General features: G+C 38.3%; 1 protein-coding gene across 1 annotated transcript in view; it reads right to left on the bottom strand.

Annotated features, from left to right (window-relative positions):
- Positions 50-22,712, bottom strand: part of SPOPL (speckle type BTB/POZ protein like) — a 33,627-nt gene continuing 10,964 nt past the window's right edge. Inside the window, exons 2-11 of the mRNA XM_021398454.1 lie at positions 18,944-19,077; positions 18,661-18,782; positions 18,242-18,393; positions 14,932-15,059; positions 10,492-10,669; positions 10,338-10,393; positions 8,704-8,826; positions 6,556-6,698; positions 6,416-6,469; positions 50-4,303 (exon numbers count right to left, since the gene is read on the bottom strand). Coding sequence (XP_021254129.1) covers positions 4,159-4,303; positions 6,416-6,469; positions 6,556-6,698; positions 8,704-8,826; positions 10,338-10,393; positions 10,492-10,669; positions 14,932-15,059; positions 18,242-18,393; positions 18,661-18,782; positions 18,944-19,021 — 1,179 coding nt within the window. The 5' untranslated portion in view covers positions 19,022-19,077 and the 3' untranslated portion in view covers positions 50-4,158. The remainder of the gene's footprint in view (positions 4,304-6,415; positions 6,470-6,555; positions 6,699-8,703; positions 8,827-10,337; positions 10,394-10,491; positions 10,670-14,931; positions 15,060-18,241; positions 18,394-18,660; positions 18,783-18,943; positions 19,078-22,712) is intronic.

The raw sequence follows: 22,712 nt of genomic DNA, 5'->3' as shown, positions 1-22,712 counted from the left end.
TCAGGAACACGTACAGCAGGGGGAAAAAAATACAAGCCACACAGACACGTTCTGTATAAGTAACAACTTTATTGTAACTTGATGTGCTGAAATGCAAAAATATTTTCAGCAACAAGGTACAAAAAGTATTTCACCATTAACATCAGCTGATAAAAAAGGCTGGATGGTTCGATACAACTGTTTACATATCTGAATTCTCTGAATCATTTCCACCCCAAAACAGGTCCAAGTCATTTCACTGGCTTGATTTCTAAAATAGGACTCATTTATCTTAAGCCTTCAAAAAACAGGTTACAAATACAGTGAAGTTCCTTGCAAAACACTTGAAATAGTGAATTCCCTTTACAAACGTAGTCCATTTACTGTAAGCAGAAGCCAAGTTATGAAACTAAGTCAGTGTCTTGCCAGCTAACGAGCTAAGCTCTGTACTAACAGAAGCTACTAAAATCAGATAAAGAACATTCCATTTGTCAAAATAAAGTCAAGCTATTTTAACCAATTGGAAAATCCAGCATAACTCAACAATATTTCAGGCAGCAATACCTCACATTTGCAATTCACTGTCTTATGAAACACAGTTTCAAATACTGCACGTCATTTTATTCTCCCAAGGGAGAAGCCTTCCCACGAGGATTTAAAAGGAATAATCTCCACGCAGGTCTCCTACTGACCTGAAGAAAGGTGAATTTTGTACTCAACACCCACCGTTGATACAAACATCAGAACTAGAGCGACTTACAAAACTAACTTCATGTCCATGATTATCACATTTTGACACACACACTCAGCTTGTAACAGCAAATATTTTCACATTTTCACGAAATATACCATGATTCAACTTATTCCACGCTTTTTGCAGTTTCTACTGTGAAACAACAGTATCATTTCTCATGGAAACTTAACTGCAGAAGCAGGAGTCGACATGCAACACAGCTCAAAGGCATCACCTGTAACTTTTGTCTCAAGTCCCAACTGCGTATCAAATATTCTCCTTCACCTTTAAAAAATACCTTTTTAAGAAGATTTTGTTTCCTGTTAAATCTTCCCTTCACTGCAACAGTCTCCTAAAAAGGCACCACGTGTTTAATACTTCTGCATGCAGTAAATGGACTAGCAAATAAGGATTGTTTATTGAAGCCTCTTCCACCCAAAGCGTCTCCTTAGGAGAGGTTCAAATGGAAACAAAAATATATATAATACATAATAGCATCTTAACAGCAAATTGAGTCCTTGTTTTTAGAAAGTCATTCTTGACAAAAAAAAAACACCGCACAGTCATACATACACGCACGCACACGCACACAGGACACACATGCAGGGTTCTCCCCAGAAAAGTATGCAAGCGGTGGTTCACATATATCCGAGGGAGTAGTGTTGGCAAGCCAAAACGTGGCACCTTCATACAATATATTCCTTATCTGTATACAAAACTAAGAAAAAAAAATCCTAAGATTTCATCCTGGAAAAAAAAAAAAAACAACCCAAAAATCTGTCCATCGTATTACATAGTTCTCTATCTGCTGCACTTAGAACTGACAATTGATGCTTTGAAGGGCAAGTGTTTGAGATGCAGGGGATGAAAACAAGTCCGACCCCAAAGGAGAGGGTTGCAATTCACGGCCATCCCGTCCCAACAAGACAAGAGCACTGCATGGAGTTAGAGAACAGAAGAGGTGAATAATTAGTGCGCTCACTTAAGAACACAGCAACTGCTTTACCTTCTTCTTAAGAGCTGACCAAACTGAAAACTAGACACAATAAATAACCCCAATCCAAACAGATTGCTGCGTGGTTTGTTTTTCCTCTCCTGTCAGCATCATGTACGGTACGCGCTGCCTAACTTGAAAGTGGACACTTCACAACAGAGATAAGATCACAGCACGGTGTCTGACATTTTTTGGTACATGTGTGCTATTAAGCTTCCAAAAAAAAAAGTCTTCGTAAAATCCTTAAGCTTTCCATTAGATTACTGTACGTTGTTACCTTAGAACAGGCTGAAGCGGACAACCATTGCAGTCCACCTGGTGTGTTAGAGCTGCAAGTTTTCCTGGTGATGGGTACGAGGATATTTAGGTCTAACACGTTACACAGTGCAGCAAAAACGTCACTGTTTTGGAGGGAACAATTATCTTCACATCTTCGTTTGAAAAAATGCTTACGAGACCTTACTTTAGATAAATATTTAAAAATTGCTATAAGGATAAATCTCTGTAAATATATAATTTGACGCCTTACGTGCTATTAAAGTTTCTGGTTTTACACTTTCTCCATGATAAAAGATTTAGCTGGAAGGTAAGAAAACGCATGTTTGGAGATTATTTTGTTAAGAAATTGGCGTGGCCATTTTTTCCAATTTGCCTTTGCTAATGGCCAAAGTATACAAGTATACATTCTTTCCTCTAAAAACTTCATTTAGAGCAATTCCTAAGCAGCTTAATGAAATGAGGATGGGAACAGATTTTAAGGTAGTGAACCATCTGAAATTCCTCCTCTCTGCTCCCTGCATTACTTTTGTTTTTCTTTTTCAGTAGGCAAACTAAAGCCTTTATCCAAACACGATCATAAATTAGGTGAGATCTCCTCCCACTCCCCACTGCTAAACCCAAGCCTTCCCAAAGAAGAAATGCAACACGTCACTACTACGGTAAACTTAATGTAATAACTCAGGAAACGTTTTGAGTGTGCACTACTGCAAACTTCTCCTCTCAACTGTAAACAAAGCTATCAAACACTGAGGATGTTGGTATTAAAGCTAAGGTTCACGTCATAAAGAACTGGCCCGTGACAAGCGTTTTATAAACGTTTCATCCTTTTCACATTATGCAGAATTTCAATACCATCCACAATGCTAGTTCAGTAACTGAAATGCAAGACTGAGCAAGTCTCTGCTTGCCGACACATCCGACATTTCAGGGCGATATTCCTCCTGATGCGTACGAAGCTTCCCCAGGTACTAAGAGGAGCTGAGCACACACTGAGATGGGGAAAGCCTCTCCTCCCAAATGTAACCTTCCACGTGCCTTTTTCAAATAAGCCAAAATATTCTGGTGCTTCAATACGAAAGCTTGCAATAGTCACCTTCAACTGAGTCTTAAAGAGACATGCCTTTCTTTTCTAACAAAACTAAATCCCATGTGGCTGTGGGCATCTGAAAATGTATCTAAAAAGTTAAGCCACAATTACCTGTACCTCATTAAATTCATCAAAAGCAAAATATATATGTACCACACGACATACAAAAGTTACACGTTAAAAGTGCATATTAAGAATCCATTTGGCCCATTTTCTTCAATTTACATTTGGTCATTCTATGCAATCTTTACTTTTCCATGCAACCGTACACGTGGGATCTATTTTCTCCATATACAACACTTCTCTGTTTTCACATTGAACTCTTCGACTCTCGTTCAGTTCTGCATTAAATGTAAACTAGCGATGGACCACAAAGAAACACAAGCAAGAGGTTCATGTTCTGTGTTTCTTTTCACCGGTTGGACAGCTTTGACACACACACAATAAGCATTACAAACTGTAATGAAAATACATTTTCGGGCCAAACCATTGCATATTTGCCCCCACAATGAAAAATAAATTATGTTCAAAGCAGTATATTGCCATAAATAGCCTGCAGGCGTTCGCTGAAGGTAAACAGGCTCTCCCTATACATAGCACCTGTCCAGGGTACATTCGTGCCTCTGGTTCAAGCGCTTTCAACGAGAGGCTAGTTAAAACCTTCCAGTTAGCACAGGACCAAACTATAATAATCTTTTTTTTCTTCTGAAAATAATGGAAGATCCCTTTCAAAAAAATTAATCTTCAGTTATCAGCTTTACTGCATTATGGAGCTAGTGCAATCCTGCAGAGCCTAGTCAAAAAGACAAGGCACGTTAAAAAATAATAATAATAAAAAAATCAAGATACATTAAACTATATGGACTAGAGTCATTGAAGATAATTTAAGGCCTTTCAGTGAATTAATCAGTCTAATTTAAAGCTGAGGATTAAACCATAAATTATCCCTCTGAAAAGCAAACAATAGGCTTTTTCAGCTTCTGTTCTGTGGACAAGGATAACAAAAACTCTTGTTACGGTTTGTGAAAACACCTCTGGACATGGAGGAGTAGAGTCAATTCAATTTCTCTAAGTTCGTGGAAGATTTCAGGACTGTTTTAGCCGTTTGCGTGGAATGCCAAACTGTGGACACTGTGCAGACGCCAGCGCGCGAAAGGCCTCTGCTACTAAGTGAGGGTGGGAGTGGATCATGGACTTCCAGCCTGCTGTTTCCATTATGTCTGTTGCTTGGCTGAAAATAAAAGCATTGAGAATAGTCACACACTTTTACAGACCAAATGCACACACACACAGGTGGAGGAGAGCAGGCAGGGCAGGGTTACAGGAGAAGAGCAGCTAAGCATTACGAGACAAATATTACAGATACCAATTACGACACCGTTGGGAGGCAGCACCGAATGTGGGTACACTAGGACCAACGTGTGCAGTACGCAGGCTACTCATCCTGCCCTACTCAATGCCAGCCAGACCTCAGGTAGGGAACCAACACAGAGCACAGCGTAACACAACCAGCTTTAAATCACACGTGGAAAAAAAGCAAGAAAAATGTTAAGAGGATAACGGGAAGAAAAAAATCGAAGTTCATCGCTGAGAGAAGAAAACCGGGGGAAGACAAGAGAATCTCATTACACAGAAGAACACGTTCCACGTGGGGAAGAGGGAAAGATGACAAGATGAATCAGCTGAAGCTGCAGCAAAAATGAGTAGCCTGTGTACTAGAAAAAGTCAAGAAGACAGATTAGCTGGGTGACAGCAGAACCCCTCACTTAGAGATTGCAGTCTGAGTACCAGTGGATGACAGACACTCGGGGATATTCAACTCTTACTTCAGTACAAGATCCCAGGCCGCATTCAGAATAGCTTTCAGCAGCCACTGTCAATTTTTAGCAACAGATTTCAGCAAGCATCATATTGGCATTCATGAAACAATAATGTATTTTCTCAACGTATTTATATTATTTACAAAGAAGTCGATGCAATTTGTTTGGAAATAATATAAAGCAAAACCATAACATTTACTCTGCACATGGAGAATACTACGCTGGTTGAGACACGTGGACACGGGATAGATTTGTAGTTTGGAACAAACAGCTTAGACACTGATCCCAGATTTCCATTGCTGCATTTTCATCAGAATCTTCATATCGTCTCGGGAAATTGTCAGGCACAAAGTTAGCATCTGATCTCTACACTGTATAATCTCTCTCAAAAAAAAATCTTTGTGGATTTCTAACGCCAGCCTTTAATCTTCTGCTGCAAGTCAATAGAGTTAAGTGCCTTGAGCAATAACACCAAAGTTTGGACTCCTTAGTGCTCAGTCAGTTAGGCCAGGCCCTCTCAAATTACTTCAGTTAAATCATCTGCAATACATCAGGGAAATAAAGATGGCCAGCATCTTTGCTAGCAATTACCCAAGACTGAAGTAAACTAGTTAAGTTCCAAATCACAGGAAAAATAACACACTGACTAGCCCACACTGGTCATAGAGTTTTATTAGTTTTTCTACTAGTACGTCATCGTTTCCTTTCTACCCTACCCTTCCTTTTCCATACCATGCTCATTCACAACATCTGTGAAAACCAAGTTCTTCAGGGAAAACACTATTGAAGTAACTGGTATAGCACAAGCTCTTTAACTGTTCTGGAGATTCCGAGGGCAAAAAGTGAAAACCCTGCTGTCCTCTTACTACCTTTCAGCTTACCACTGTTCATTCTGAAGCCGGCTGTTTTCTATTCCACGATTTACTTGAGCTGCTCTAAGCACATACTGCAATCAGTCCTACAGTGCGAGGGACGTATTCTCAACTGATTTTTGGTGCAGGCATGAGCACTTAAAGAATCAGCTGGATCAAGGGACGTGACTGACCGGTTGTGTGGCCTCAAAAGTATGAGTGCTGGCACACGGGAAGGTTTGTTTGTAGCAACACATTGTCAGAGGCATGAAGAGAAACTGCCCTTCTGTTCTTGCTAATGGTGCAGGCTCAGACTGACCCAAGTACGTCTTGAAATCACCCCAGGTTTGCCACTGTTCCAGGCACAAACCTGGTTAGCCAAGAGAAAATTCCTTTTACTAAGGGCTGATGGCACTTTTCTCACAGCACTGGTACTTCCTAAGAAAGGGATTGAAACCAGCTGTTGTTATGAGCTCGCACCGGAGGGCAGTTAACTCCCCATATCATCTAAAAGGGAAGTCACAATCATAACTGTGGCAGTTATCTGCCAAATCCTACTTTACTTACAGTGAGTGACAGGCCTCAGTAGTGTGGAAATGAAGTAACAGTTCTTAAGATCTGCGGTCTATGTAGCAGTGTTTGTACAGAACATCAGGAAGCGGGGAAACTTACTTGCTATTCCAGTTTTTCCCATCTTTACACCCAAGTTGTCTAAGAACACTGCACCTGTAAGAGAGAAGATGGGCTAACATTGAGCGGCTACGCAAAGCGTTCAGTAAAAATATATTTAGAGTCTCATAAATATTACTTGCCTGTTAATAAAGTCTATTGCTTGTGCTTTTAACTGTTCAGCGCTGTGCAAATCTGCGAGGATAAGAATGTCAGCAACATTTTCTACTGAGAGGTTACTACAGAGTGCTTCCTCACACATGACCTTCAGCCGTTCCAGTGCATACTGATAAAAGAAAAAACTACGCTAATTATTCTTCAAACTTATTCTTTTCACCGTTAGCCCAAAAGCCAGCCCCAGCCATGAAAACACTTGTTGGCTCTCTCAAGCTTAAGAGAGCCAACAGGTAATTCAACATGCTGCATTCGAGTCTTCAAATGGTAAGGCATCAGGTTAGACATTATTAGAACTTGGATTAAAAACAACAAAATAACTCATTTAAGCGTTTTGTTTTCCTTCAGTTTGGTAAAAGAAGAAGAGCAAGGAAGACACACAGGCATTTTTATCAGAACCGTCATCAGACAGGCTTACATCTCAAAGCATGGGGCAAGAAATTAAGCAATGGAAAGCTTCATGAAACCTCTCAGAACAAAAATATACCAGCCCACTTGAAACCAGCTTGTTCTGAGGTTGTTTTTCCTCTCTCTCTGAACTTATTTTTTAGAAAGACCTTCCTATAACTTTGACAGACTACCAGAAAAGGTATGTAAAATATGTTCCCATACTATATTCTGCATGAATAAAATGTGCTTATATTTTGAAGGATGTCATACATTGAATAGGTTTCATTCAGCTGTATACACTTCTGCTGAAATCATCCCCAACCCATTTAATTTAGCAATCAGTTTTCAAGACTGAAAGGAATTTCAGATGCATAAATGGCATGTATATAGTCAACTTGCCACCTAATACATTTGTATCAGTAACTGTACCATGCAACAAACAAATGCCACTGAAGAAAAGTCAAATTCTTGGGCCAACTTTCAACGTTTCTAGACCTATGCGGTTTTCACATCCACTTTTATCACTATACTGCTCCTCAGGATACTTCTATTTCAAGAACATAAAAGTTATGTTAACTCCATACATACCAGGTAATAAAGCAGTGCAATCTCTGGTAATATGCAGAGCACTATTTTTAGATGATTGTTCCGCACTCAGAAGAAATTGAAAGATTTTAAGTGTTACAAAAAGCTGAAGGGATCTCCTAGCTCACTATCTTTATGTCCTGCTATTGCAGACTATTACGTAACTTCATCTTAAAGCATTCTCCAACATCTATCAGCGTCCTCCATAGAAGTCAGCATTCACAGAATGACACTGCTTCACCTTCCCACTGGGGTGTACAGAATTGGACAAAACACTGAGTTTCAGAAAACAAGAGGCTGGCAGTGAGATTTGAAATGAATACATGTGCTAAGTCACCAAAGCCAGGACAGTGTCAGTTCAAAAGTTCTTAAAAAAAAAAACACAATTTTAAACTGCCAAAAAACTACTGGGTTGGCTTACGTTACTGTAATACAGTTGATTTTAAGAACAGGAAGCTTTGCCACTGATGTTTTGAGCATGTACTTACAGAACCAATTTAGAAATCACCCAGGTAGTTTAAGAAATTACCATACCCTGAACTGAGAGTGAACAGGTTACAGATTATACATACTAAAGGGAATACTTTTTGAGTTCTAAGCTACTTATAACTCCTCAAGGAGACACAACTACCCATCCTCTGAAGATAGCTAACTAAAATCTCAATCTAAGCTGTGAAGCAGTGAAAAGAAGAAAGCAGGTATTGCATCAAGTGGTTATTAGAATTACCAAGTTTGTAGGGAAGACAAAGGTCAAAGTTCTGAAGTAGCAGTAACTTCAGGGAACATGGTTTATTCAAATACTTGTATAAATCCTCTTAAGGAATATACAGATCTAGGACAGATTTTAAGATACACTTTTCCAAGTCATAGCAATGGTCCCTACTTTATTTAATTAATTACCATGTATTCTATTTACTATCCATTTAAAGTCTGGAACACTTGTGGTAAAGAAAGAATTATTGACAGATTACTAAAACTTCCACTGATAAAGAATTCTTTTTCCCCTCTTTCTGTATTTCTGATGAGGTCTTTCTCACAGTATTTCAAAAGTTGAAATATATATCAAACTGAAGGAAGATTTTTTTAGAAGGATGTTCCACAAACTATCATCAGTTTTGAGACCTTAGGGGTTAGTTACTTACTTTGTCTGCAGCTGCCAACAAATTGTCGGCCATTTTTTCAAGGTTTGGTGCTTTTCCTGTGTAAATGAATCTCATCATTTCTTTAAAAACTTCAGGGTCTACATCATTTATTTCCACACGGTTCTGGTAAAGGAGAAAAATGGTTGTCAAAAACCTCTGGAATTCTGCTATGTCTTTGAAGCAAATACATCAAATATTATCTGCATGCACATCATGTTATCACTTCACACCCATCATACAAAATCCTTACACTTTTAAGCTAACATTCTACACCATTAAGCAGAAAGTAAACAGTAGTTCTTATGAGTCAGGTGGTAATCAATAAGGAAAGCTTACACAAAAAGAATTAACTGCATTTTCCTTCTAGAAATATCTAACTCTGTGGGCTGTACTGCCCAAGCTGCACCTGAAAAATCAAGGTAGTTTCAGGAATACTTAAAAGTGCTGCCGAGTTTCCAACCTGACCATGACATGCTTGGAAAATCAGAAAGCAACGCAACAGAGAACACTGAACCATTTCTTGTTCAACTTGAAGAGTCAACACAGTTTGTTTTCTTCTCAAAATCCAAAAAGCAAGCAAAGAAACATGTCATGGACACCACACACCCGAAGGCCTTCCTAAAAGAACTGTGGTATTGCATGCTCAACCCCTTACACCATCCCCTATGGGCAAATAAGGGAGTAAGAAGCAACAAAGATGCAGAAGCAAGCATTAGCCTACTGAAGCAGGTACAAAACCATCAAAGCACAGGACGATGTACAAGAGCAAGGCTGCACTGAAGATTTGCTGTTAACATAAAGCTACTCAGCAAAGCGCATTACTGAAGGTGGGACACATTCGAATTTCTTTAAATCAAGAATTCCAAGCAAGTGCTTCTTATATTCCAATTCTGCCTGAGAAGGTTTCCACACTGGGAAACTGCAAGAAGGAAAAAAATGCCACACAGTTGTATTGCACTTGATGGATTCATATGCACAAGTGCTACTACAGCAGCCTGCAAGATTAAATGATGATCATCCTGTACAATCCTTTAGCAAGCTGATCATTTCCTTGCCTCTTCATACATTCTGCCGATAACCAATCCATTTCAGATGTGCATAAAAGCAGAGGCAACTCTCTGCTAACTAAATACCTATCCATCCAAAACACTTATACAAGTCTAGTGCTTGCCAGGAATCTGAATGAAAAGCACATCACCACCTCAAGGCTTAATGTGAGTTGTAATTCACCTGCTGGTCCTTTCTGTCCTAATGACCATATAAAACTTTAATGTTTGTATTCATCAAGTCAAGTGGCTTAAACAGGAGTAAAAGCTTAAGCAAAAGGGGAAAGACTACAAGATCAATTGCATTAGTAGCTAACGTGTTAGAAAACAAAACAAAAGGCAGTCTAGGGCAGATATAAATATTTCAAAGAACAAAGTCCACCAGAATCTTCCCACAGTCAGCCCTATATGCCCTTTCTACACAAAAAAACTCCCACAGAACTCACAAATGAGACAGTGCAGGAGCAGTACTCCCTCCCATCATGCATCAGATGGTACTCACCTTCCTCTGTTAGCAACACTCGAAGCGTTCTGCAAGTTATCCCTTTCTCACAATGTACAAGTAATTACATGCAAAGTAATGCTTACCTTTTTGCTTTCTTCCATTTCGTGTTCAAACATTGCATTAAAAACTGGGGACCGTGCTAGAGCAAGAGAGGTGAATATTTATTAAATATAACCAACTTTTAAGCTTTTAGCAATTTTAGTAACAAATGAATAGCAATACAAAAGTAGAAAGTACCTGCAAGGACAGATTTATGAGCTTTGAATTCTTGTCCTCCTACATAAAAACTGCAATCTGTAAATCTTGTTGTTTCCCAGAGATTCCCTAAATCTTCTGCTAGGCGACATTCAGGTACCTTCAAAGTGTTTGTGTTAGACTGTCCTGATATATTTACTGAGTCTTGGACCACGCTTACCTAACAGAAAATCACAGCAAGACAATTCTTTCATAACCGAATGCCAACAGTAATTAAATTACAGCACCTACTGCTAGAAGTTCAGCAATTCCAAAGCAAAGCAAAACAGAGTGGTGTCTCTGGCATTAGGCCAGAACCATAAAACAGGATTTTTTTTTTTACTGTTTACTTATAAGTAACATAAAACAAATAGGATTTTACTTACAGACTAACGTCGTGCATTTATCCGACCAAAACACCACGCGATAAAAAAGCAACAGTAAGTGGAGAGATATGGTTCCTTTGACACCATAAATACACGTTAACTCTATTTCAGAGATAAACTAACAGTTCAGTCTTCACACATTTAAGTAAGATGAATGCAAAATAAAAATCTGAACGGATCAGTAGGATCACTACAGCACAGAAAAGTTTTTTTAAGAACAATCTTCAGGGATTCTAATCAGTACAGTACTCGTAATTCCAATGAGTTCATATTTAAAGTGGTGATATAAACTAAATACAAATAGCACAGCTCTTTTATTAACCCATTTTACTCTGTCACAAGCCATTGTTTCTTCAAGCAAGATTATGTCATTCTTAAAGAAGTACAAGTCAAAGGAATATAAAATGTAGTAAATAACTAAAATAATGAAATGCATACTCACACGTTTCAGGTTTTGTACAGAACTAGTTAAACTGAAATATATGCATCTGAAGTGAATACTGCCATTACTCTCCATGCTCAACTCTTTCACATAAGTTAACAGTACAGTAGCATTCTTACTTGCTTTTTTCAAATATCTTTGCAAACTAAGTCCTTTTAATCGGTCTGTTGGGAAAATAGTAGAGTTCAGCCGGCTTTATTTCTGTTGCCTGAGAATACACACCTGAGAATAAAACCTTCCTTAAACAAAACCTTCCCAAAGAAGAAAAGCTACAGGATTTTGATTACTGCAACTCTCAAATACAGAAAATTAGAATTACATATCAAGAAAGTGCTGATATTGTTAAGATCTGTGCCGTGTTGGATTTCTAGAGGCGTAGCATTTGGAATAAATCTGGCATAAAGCAAAAATAGCACAGCTAAGCTTCACAGAAAGTCAGAGCAGCACAAACCAAGCACCAGCTCAGAAGAGGATGACGATCCAATTAAGACAGCAGCTTGAGGATTTGAATCATTGACTAATTCCCTTTCATCCCATACCCCCTTGTGATGATAAAGACTTCCCTTTTATTCTTCCACCTTTAAAAATGGAATGAAAACATTTTTTTTCATTTTCACAGTAAGGCTGTATGTTTAAAACATTCCGAGATCAAAACTTCAGTTTTCACACAAGGCAATTTCAGGCAGTGTGCGTACACACAAATGGATTCTCAGCTTCACAAAGTTTATCTTTTGGCAATGGAATGAGTTTGCTCCTCGAGACTTCACCTTAACGTCCTGCTCCAAGCTGTCAGCACAGGAACCTCTTTTCTTGTTAGCTACAGACTCTTCCTTGAAAGGCCATCTACACGTTCTTTATATTTACCCAAGCTAGTCTCGTGTGTTCCAGAACGTATTTCAGAATATTTCCAATATATATTTGATGGTTGTGCAACATTCTATGAGTTATTCTTTTTAGATGCAACCTGAACAATTATTTATTTATTTATTTTTATCTCCTACAGCTGAATGACCCAGGACATATTGTACTGTCTATTAGAGGGATCTTTAAAAGTTATTACTAACTTACAGATCCAATATTTCATGTATCAATATACAGACACCATGCTTAGAATCTAAGCGGTTTTGGGTTCGTTGTAAATGAATCACTAAAATCAAGCTAGAACCCAATCACTTTAACACCACGGTCATTTTTTATTCAAACACCTTATATTAAGTATTTCCTTCAGGCACTTCACAGTGGTGTTTATAAAATAACTCGTGAGTAATGGTATTTCTTCCCTAAACTGCAGGACAAGGAGACCCTAAAACTAACAGCGAACATCTTAAAGAAGAGTAGAATCTTAGGCAGGGGATCCAAGCATTCCACAAGGTCTGATATACTTACGTCACAGAAAGCTATGCAAAGTGCAGCTTTTCATACTATAGAGAATGCACAGATCATCTTTACGTTGTATATCCTCGTGTATAAGGATATATAAGAATATATGAATTATGGTTTGTCCAAGTTCAGAAGGCAAGATGACAGCTAACATGGAAAAAGTCATCGTTTTCTTGAGTCTGAAGCTGGTGGTCCAATAGAAAATATGCTGTGATACTCTAGACTGCTCCCAATTTAAGTCACCTAAGAGCTGCAAAAGCTGTCAGTAGGAAAACACTTCTACAGATAAATTGCTGTTCCATTAGCAAATAACAACAGTTGCCAGACTTTGGAAATCTCTGATTCTATGAAAGTGAAAACTGGATCTAAAGGCTCCACAAGATAGCTATCAAGGTAGTTCAGAAGGGCTGGCAGGGGCAGCACTAGACTTAGCAAAGTGTTTGACCTAACCCTTTGGTTTTCAGTCCAAGGACATACCCAACATTTCTTGAGAACATCCTGCAACATCTTGGTACACGCTGCCTTGGAAGACCCAAGTAATCCTTTTGCAAAACCAATGGAGGGAAAGAGGAGAAAGCCAGCAGAGGTGCTATTCAGTGATCGTTACCAAACACTTGCTATGTCCAGGAAGCTTTACCAAGCCAAGCACAACACCATTTTAGGAAGGTAAGTCAGTCTTCAAACTCAGGCGCAAGTAGGAAGGTTAACACAGAAATACGCACTCCAAATTGAAAATTACGTATTTCAGATTCACATAGAGAAACAAGTCCTTCAAAGAACACCTGTTATTTCTAGTAGCTGAAGAGCACGAGCAAATAAACCAATTTTAAAGAATCTGCATCTCCAGTCTTTTTGCTTGAGTTTGAAACGAGTCGGAAGATATTCTGAAATGCTCACTGCGTACTCCTAAAATGTTGTACTTGCTGCAACACTTGCAATCAAGGTAGGTCAAACACTTCAACACTCATTAAAACTTCTTGATGTTTTGTCAGGAAACAGTTATGTTCAATTATTAGCATCAAGAAAGTATTTCAGAGGGGAACAAATATCAGCGTTTGTTCCCACTAAAGTTAAAGAGAGACAGTTCCAGAAACAAACACTAAGAGCTGTTTACAGCAAGCTATTCATAACAAGAAAAACTTGAAGTGAAGGAATACTCCTGAGTATCTCTGCAGAGCCATAAAACACTTGTTACCTTTGCTTTTATCACCAAAATAATTGTATTCATAACAAATTTATCATGCAGCTAATTTAACTTGTCTACGTGAAAATAAGATGCGCTATATTTGCAATATCTAGTCTCAGGGGCCACATTTCAATTATTCTTCCTACACAGCATAATGACATATAATTAAATTGTAATCTTGCCAAGACAATTTTACACATTTCCTGTAAATACACAGATCAAAGCAAACTTATTAGCAGTTAAAGCATCTATCATCCTCCTAAGCCACTAATCACTTAGTGGCAGCAGAGATAGCCAGTCAACATGCATTTAACATACACGGTTCTTATACTGCAGCTTTCTCTAGTTTCCATTTTTAATATGTAGTAAGCATTTTGCTGAATTTTAATATGACAACATAGGTTACCATCAAAACCAACATCATAAAAGCATCTCAGAACATAGCAGGAAGTTAAATGTATACCATAGTTTTCCTTATTTGTTCTCAGTATTAAGAGATATCCCAGGAAACTTGCGTTTGTTTAGAAAAATACAACAGCTGCTATGAAAAATCAAGTGTTTAATTTCCTTGAAAAACTGCTCACCGATTAAAAGCCACAAATAATATCATCACAATATAGATTCCAGCAATCAGTTGTCCATTTATACATTTTTTTAATGCAAACCAGCACACAGATATTTCCTTTTGCCTATCCAGTGATGAATAATTCTTTAATTCCAAAACACCACCTCTTTATTTAAAGGTGACCTCAGTAAAACACATCTCCTACAGACATCACACATCAGCCATCTTTTCATAATTCTACAGCAAATTCCAACACATTCTAGCTGATTCATGGAGTTCACAAGCAAACATTTCAGAATTACTCTGCATTTCAATATACATGTATCAAAAAAGGAAACAAAATACAACGCAGACAACACAAGTAAATGCATCTCGTGCCATATTTATGACTTACAGAAGGCAACAGTCATATTACTCTTTAAACAAACATAAAGCAGAAACCTTTTTTTTCCTTTAGGAGAACAAAAACTGAAATTATACTCACCTCACAAAATAACGTAAGCTTGTCATCCGGTAAAAGACCATTAGCTTCATCTAGTAAAAAATCTCTTCGGATAAATTTCTTAAAACCCCAATCCTTGCCTTGCACAAACCGATACGCTCTTTGGCTTTCTGATAAAAAGACAGTTACATACAAATCAAGCAAGTCAAATAGAAATATTAACAGACTTTAACACCTAAAAAGTCTATACTATCAGCAATTCAAACCACAGCATCCCTTCAGATTTACCTTCGCCACCAACCAGCAACAGAGTTTTTCAATTCAAGTTTAACCGAGCCGCAGTGTCAAAACAGAAACTGTTCATAGGGAAGTACCATCACAATGAATTTGTCATCGCAAATGCACGCTGACAACACTTCTGCAGTTGTCATAACAATCTATTTTGGCTTCTTCCTGAAACAGAAAATCTTGTTTCCCAAGCTCAAATTATTTTGGAATAGAGTAAAAGAGTGGAAAAAAAAGCGAAGCTTTCCACTATTTCTCTGGTTGCAAAAACTTCTGTTGACAATTTTTTTAATTATTTTTTGAAATGTAACAATTTGCTGTGACCACAAAGCCTTTTGTTTTCCCTGTTCTATTGTTCACAGCCCACAAAAGGATTCCCAGGGTCCTATTAGTGCAAATACATGCACTAAGGTTAGTCATTCCGCACGGCGTGTCTGCTGTAAGATGGTCATTCATTCCACAAAACGACCACAGGAAAGTACACTGTATATTTTTATTTGGAAGTAAAACATGGGAAGTTATATTTAGAAAGAGCGTTGAAAAGAAAAAGAGCAAGAGTATTTCTGAAATTATTAATATTCTGAAACTTAAAAAGACACCACACACTCTCATACGAGGAGGGACTTCAATTCCATAGAAGCTGGGTGAGTATCGTATCAATATTCACCTGCTGTATGAACCCATGTAGAACAGAGAAGCAATGGCAAATGCACTTACTGAAGTGCAGTGTGAGGCCTGGAGATGAGGGAATTAAAGTAGAAGAGTGTTCATGTTTTTAAATCTGTACGCCAAGAAAAAAAATTGTCTGCCCTTGTAAAAACACAGTTTAGGTTTCTGGCATCTCTATCGGCGTTCTCACTTTTTTTTTTTTTAAACCAAATTCCCAAAAATCTCACAAAGATCATGAAACTGAATAAGCAAACAAAATCCAAAATTTATTCTGAAGAAAAAAAAAAATCTCTAAATTCAGTCCAAAGCTTCGTTCTGCAGACTTAGATGCTACTGCTAGCAGCAAGAGCCAGCGTTAACCCTCTGAAATCACAAGATCAGATGCCATTTACACATACAAAACCGTAGAACTACAACAGCATAAAGCATCTTCTTTCTAACGAAGTCAAAATGTTAGTTTTACCTATTTTATACAAGAATTGCTCCAAGCAGCAGTCTGTGCATGAATTATCAATTAACAAAGGATGTCTAAAGTTGGGCACCACTACACGTTATATATAAAAATGGAGCATCTCCATGAGCAGATGGTAAGTGGCTAGGAAGTCTAAGAATTAAGATTTCTGTTGGTAATTTCCCAAGATGAAAAGATGTTCAACTTCTACAGTGCCAAATACAGGACTGCTTCTATTGCAGAAACTGAAGACATCTAGTCACTGTACTTTTTTTTTCTTAACACCTTGTGAATTTTAGCATTTAGAATACCACTAGGCAAATGATCTTCAGATCCCTCCATCCTACACGGAATGGCCCTCACTTAGGGCAGCTCTCACACATTTACTTTGAAAAGAGCACAACTGGGTGCCTTTCTCAAGTGCCTGCACAGTCATGCACAAAAGCATGGGGAGGTTAACAGGAGAAATATAGGCCTGTGTACAGTTGCAGGGCTCAGAACTCACTGGCCTCATGGAGGTGAGTCTTGCAAGGACTGAAGCAGTCAAACCTATCAGTGGATGAATATGGAACAAGATATTGTACATCTACTCCCAAAATTCATGCATTCAGATTTGCACTCAGCTTTGTCGATTTACATTCATGATTACAAGTGGATCTAGTCCCATTAGGAGAAAGTAGCACGGAATTGCCTTCTTCAACCAAAACATTAAGACCCAATATGCAAAGAAATAAAGGCAAATTAGAGATTGAAAGCTACAGAGCTACACAAAAACATTAACTAAAAAACCCCAAACAAAACAAACCCTCCTGAAGACTTTGAAGGTAAGTACTGAAGAATGACAGATGTTCAAAAAAAAAAAAGCCTTGCAGTACAAGAGGGGAAAGAAAACTTGCATTAAATTGTTGACCTACATCAGACTTGCAGGTCAGACTGAAGATGGTAGAGTTGAGCATTACCTCGTGTTCTGGCAAGCAGACTAGAAGATAGCTTCTCTGTTCAGCTACTATTTAATGCCCCACAGCATTCATACATCCTGCTAGCTCCAGGTAATTATGCAATTTTTGCTTTGAAAAATAGGTAGCACCTGAAAGGTGACAGGGGACTTACACTTTCATTTCAAGAGGCTCAAAAAAAGAAAGTTTACTCAAATTTATTCAACAGCAGGGAGAGGGAATGAGATGAGACAATCTTTTTCATATCCTACATCTGGCTGAAGGGTACCGTACTGAAGTCATACTGCCATCTAAGTATATGATTTTTCTTATCACACACTAGAATATTGTACTAAATGCTCAGTCTGAAGTGTCCATAGCCTGCTACACTACAGGGACCTTATAGTGCTTAGCATTAAGAAAAGTCCAACTTTCAGAAACATTTTCATAAGAACTCCAGCTTTATCAAAAAGCATTTCCAGTGAAGGCTGTGCTTGTAAGTTCGAAAATACGAAGGCAATTAAATCAAATCATCAATTATTACAGTGTCTTCGAGTTCCTTGGGTACTTGACTCATGTTTTTAAACTAATTATAGTGCAAATCAGATGAAGTACATGAAAACATTGTAAAGGAGCATCTAAAAAAAGTTTACCATAACATAATCTGGAAGTCAAACACTAACTTTCATTGTAGTTAGAAAAAAGCAAAAAACAACTCTACTAACAGGAACCAAGAATAACCTGCTAGCAAAGTTAGGTTACAAGAATCCACAGCGATGGAAATTAGTAATGCACTGCAATCTATGCTGCTCAGGATAGAATTAACATAGCTCAGCGATTAGAACTGTGCGAAACAAGATTTTTAATTAAGTTTCTAAAAGGATCTTAAAGAAGAAATGTTCAAGTTTCCTCGGAGTTAAATTCTGTTCAACAATTCAAAACTAAATTACTAAGCTAACCGTCTGTGGAATGTTCTTATAGATCTTCATGCACTACATTAAGATTCTCTTACCCATTGCTTTAGTTTCTTCTCTTTTTGCATTCAGGAGTGAAAATTTGAATTTTGCTCTGACTTCGCTTTTTGGACAACTGACTAAAAGCAAGTATAATGACAAGTAGTCTTTGCTCTCATCATCTAATCCCTTTGGATTCACTCTCAGGCACCTGAAAGAAATGCAGAAAAATGTGCCTTTTATAATCATACACAGAATATTTTCAAGTCTATAGATACTTTTTTTTTTTTTAGGATAGAACGACATATGCTATTAAAACAAGTGTTTCCCTAGTGACTGTTGAAACTATGAAACTAGAAGCAACCTGTACTTGCAATGAAACATCAAGAACAAAGTTTTGATACTTGTTTGCAATTTTAATCTGCAACTTTCGCTAGTAAATATTAAAAAAAAACAGTTGCCAGAATGAAGACCTTACCACTTCATTTTGTCATTTGGCCCAGATGAAAACGTAGAACTCTTTAAAACTTCACCCATCTCTTCTCGGCAGAAACTGAAGTTATTAATGGTCCACATGTAGGAAAATTTTACTACTTTAACCTGAACAAAAGATGTAGAAAATTCCGATCAATTGCAGCTTGCATATCAACCATCAGCTGTGAAAATACTAAACTGCCAGCACAGTTCAGTGTTCTTAGAGTTTTTTTGGTTAATGGTAATTATGAATAGAAAATAAAACTATTGGAATTCACGCAATTTACCTGTGTGTAACACCAGCTTTCAGCCACAGGTCCGCTGGACATCTCCCCAGGAGGAGGTGGGGTGGGAACCCTTGACATTGCCACTTATTGCAGATTATAGTATCTGAATAGCAATTCAAACTTCAGTAATTCTTCTAAAATAAAAAAAAAATAAAACAAGTAATGAATATATATTTATTTGGTCGCTTTCTGTAACTATGGGGGAAAAAAAGATCATGTTTTGATCCTCAGTGGATGGTCTCTTTTGTGTCCTTCTGGTACCTCTCCTACTACATGAATTACTCTCGTACATTAAAGCCTGCTGGCATGAGAATCACTCTGGATGATGCACGGATAAAACCTTCAGGGAAAAACACAATTCTCAGCTTTCATCGGATGAGGAAGCAGATGCTATAATCAGCTCTCTTTACAGAACTCAGTGAACAAACCAACTACAAAAAGACAAAAAAAACCACACTGGATAAGTCTCCAGCAAGATACGGATCACCAAGATGTTCAAGTGTAATCAAAAATACAATTCAGCAGGCCTCCCGTAAGCAGCAGAACTTCTCTTTCCAAATAAAACTTGCCCTTATTTATGGCAGCCCTCAGTATTTAATTAGTGCTTTCCACAAACAGTAACTGGTGACAATCAGTCACTGAAAATTTAAGATAATGGAACTTGTGTTTTTTTTTGTTTCCTTTTAAAGTAGGAATCACATGTATTGCATAAGCTGTGTCTACACAGATTTTGTTTACGCATTCATAATTTGTTTTCATATTGTAGACAGAGCCATCCAGAAAAAAAATCCTTGAAAGGATATGTAACATTCCCCTTACATAAAGCAAGCGTTTCAGTACTTATATCACCTTAATTCAGGAAGCACATCCTACTTAGCTGTAACAACCAATGCTATTACCCTAAGATGGACTTTCTGTAGAACTATACCCTGAATTTGTTTAGAGTTCACTTCAGCTTCACTCAACCTGTCTGCTCTTCCATTCTCCACAGTTAATGAAAGAAGGAACAAGAAGAAATACAGACCATTCCTCATTGTCAGATGCACAGGACTGACCCAGTTCTAGTATGCTCCCTAATTCTTTCAGTACTTTAGGCCAGGTAGCTCCTAGAAGTCCCATAATCTTGCAGGAAGCTTTGAAGGGTTCCCTTCATGGAAAAGAGCCTCAAGTACGTGCCGTATTGTAGCCTCTCTAGCAAGCACCCAGTAACCTCACGCCAGCTACTGGTAGTTACCTGCTTCCTCCTGTCTCAGCCAAATCAGCCTGACAAACTGAGAACTGACATCTGAGATTTTACACTGACAGCTGGACTAGATGATCCTAGAGGTCTTTTCCAATCCTAATGATTCGACGAACTCCATCACGGGTATCCAATCTTTTGGTTTGCCTGGGCCACATGGAGTGAAGATGAATCGGCTCAGGCTGAATATAAAATAAAGAATATAGTTTATGTATATAAGTAACTAAAGTTTTTTTTTTTATTAAAACCCTAAAAAAGCACAACAAAAACATAAAACTAGTGGGTAGGACACGTATGGTCTAAGTAAAGGTGGTTAACTGTCACTCCATCACTTCCAGGTCAGTCTGTCACTGCGTCTGGTTCTACATTGGGCATTTGTGCTTCAGGGACTGCTCCAACCTGCTGTGTGGCTTTTGTTATTTACTACAGCTTCTGACAGAAGCCATGACTAAGTACATTTTTCAAGTCATTCACAAATTTCAGCTCTACGTAAAGTTTCTAATTACTGCATAAGCGGTAGGCAACTGACTTCCCTGAGCTCCTGACATGCCTTTGCAGAACAGAAAATAAGAATTTTGAATAGGCTGATATACCGGAGTCCAAGTTTAGGAGTGTGGATTGTTTTTTATTTGGTTTTGTTCTGTTTTTAAATATGCCTGAGTGCATAATTTTGAAGAAGAAAAACCAAGCCCAGCAAACTGAACTATGGAGATGCTCTGGCAAGCCATACCCAAGGACTGCCAGAGAACAGTGGGAAGCCATCGGCAGTACTGATTATCTTCTTTAATTAACTTTATCTAACTGATTAATCAGGATTTGGAGGTGGTGGTAGGGATATTTACCAAAACTACAAGCTGAAAGCAACGAGCCACAGGAATGCTATCCTGACATACCGAGATGTCTGGAAAGGGGGAAGGATTTCCTCCCTCCATGTGCTGGTACCCAAGTGGCCACACGCTCCTCACCCACTGATAGTGACACCAGGACCAAGAGAGGACCTTGCAAGGACAGACTGAAGGTGAGAAATAAAAAGATGCACCTACACGCTCACCCTTTGTTCCACGTACCACACTTTGCTTGGGGAAGACTAAATACTACCTTGAAGAAAGTGTTTATGAATCATTGATTAGCCATTGTCATCAGCTCAAAGAGGTTTCCAAGAACTAATTCCCCCTCACAGCCTATTAGATCAAATGGCTGCGAACAGACAGAGCTGTTGTTCACGAAAGCTGTCAGAGAATTACGAGGTGGAATTAAATCAATAAAGTGCAGGAAGACAGGCTTGTTATCTGCGGGATGAAACCATTTACTCAAAGGGACAATTTTCACACTGGAATCTGCGTTTACTCCTCTGCGCGTAATCCTGAACAAAGCATCAAAGGTGATAGGACATTACCATGTAACGCTCTTCAAAAGTTTTCAGGCAATGTTATAGCTGTCTGGACAAGGCTTAACAAACCAGTTCCATTTTGCTAGGAAGACTTCCCCAGCCACTGGAAGAAACATGCACGATTACACTCACTTGGAAGCATGAAAAAGTTTTAGGGAACAAGGACAAAAATTTCTGGCTTTAAAAAAAAAATAGAAAATAGGTATATTTCTGATATGCATCAAGGAGCTTACTTTTTTAAAATAAAGTTACATACCCATACTTGATGCCATGCAGCAGTCATTGATGACTCTTATTCTGAGAGTTTACTTTCTCTTACTTCACAACAAGGGAAGAGATGTTCAAAAATATGTTACTTAACCTGTACTCTTACATCCCAAACATAACGAGCTTCTCGCTTCTCCTGGCCTCTTAAGGTACTGATGGCAACTGCTAATCATTCTGTCAAATAAACCAGTCTCTCTAAAACCCAGAACTCCACAGAGCTCAGCACTACTTGCAGAGCATTAAAGGGCAAGTGAGCAGAGGAAAAAAAAAGTGATTCCTCAAAGCACATTTAGCGATTGAAGTACTTGCCTACTCAAAGAAATACCTGTATTGAGCTTCAAGCTATCTGAAGCTGACAACCATTATTATTTGCCCACGGAGTGTAAATGAAATACAGACTGACTATCCTCCATAAAAATTACTTACACTGAATTTCATTAAAAACTGTATCAGCTCTTCTTTCTTCCTGTAACTTCTAAGAAGACACCTTCAAAGATGCCCAGAGAGGCTGTGGATGCCCCATCAAGGGGGTTCAAGGCCAGGCTGGATGGGGCCCTGGGCAGCCTGGTCTAGCATGAGATGTGGAGGTTGGTGGCCCTGCCTGCAGCAGAGGGGTTGGAGCTTGATGATCCTTGAGGTCCCTTCCAACCCAAGCCATTCTATGATTCTATGCCTTATATGCAAATGTCATGTTAAATTTCAAGCATTCTGTCATGTTTCCCTTGCCAAAGTTGTATTCATAAATTCACTATTTATGAACATTATCCTAGATAAAGTTACTTTTCAACTTCTGATCTACAAAACAACACATTCAGTCTTACACCTCATTCAGGAACCAATAGCTTTTATGCTGGAAAAGTGACTAATACATT

This window comes from Numida meleagris, chromosome 5 (assembly GCF_002078875.1).
Source record: "Numida meleagris isolate 19003 breed g44 Domestic line chromosome 5, NumMel1.0, whole genome shotgun sequence".
In the NCBI taxonomy this organism is placed as follows: Eukaryota; Metazoa; Chordata; class Aves; order Galliformes; family Numididae; genus Numida; species Numida meleagris.
Note: the sequence above shows the minus strand (reverse complement) of the source record. Positions and strands in the feature narration are given on the sequence as shown.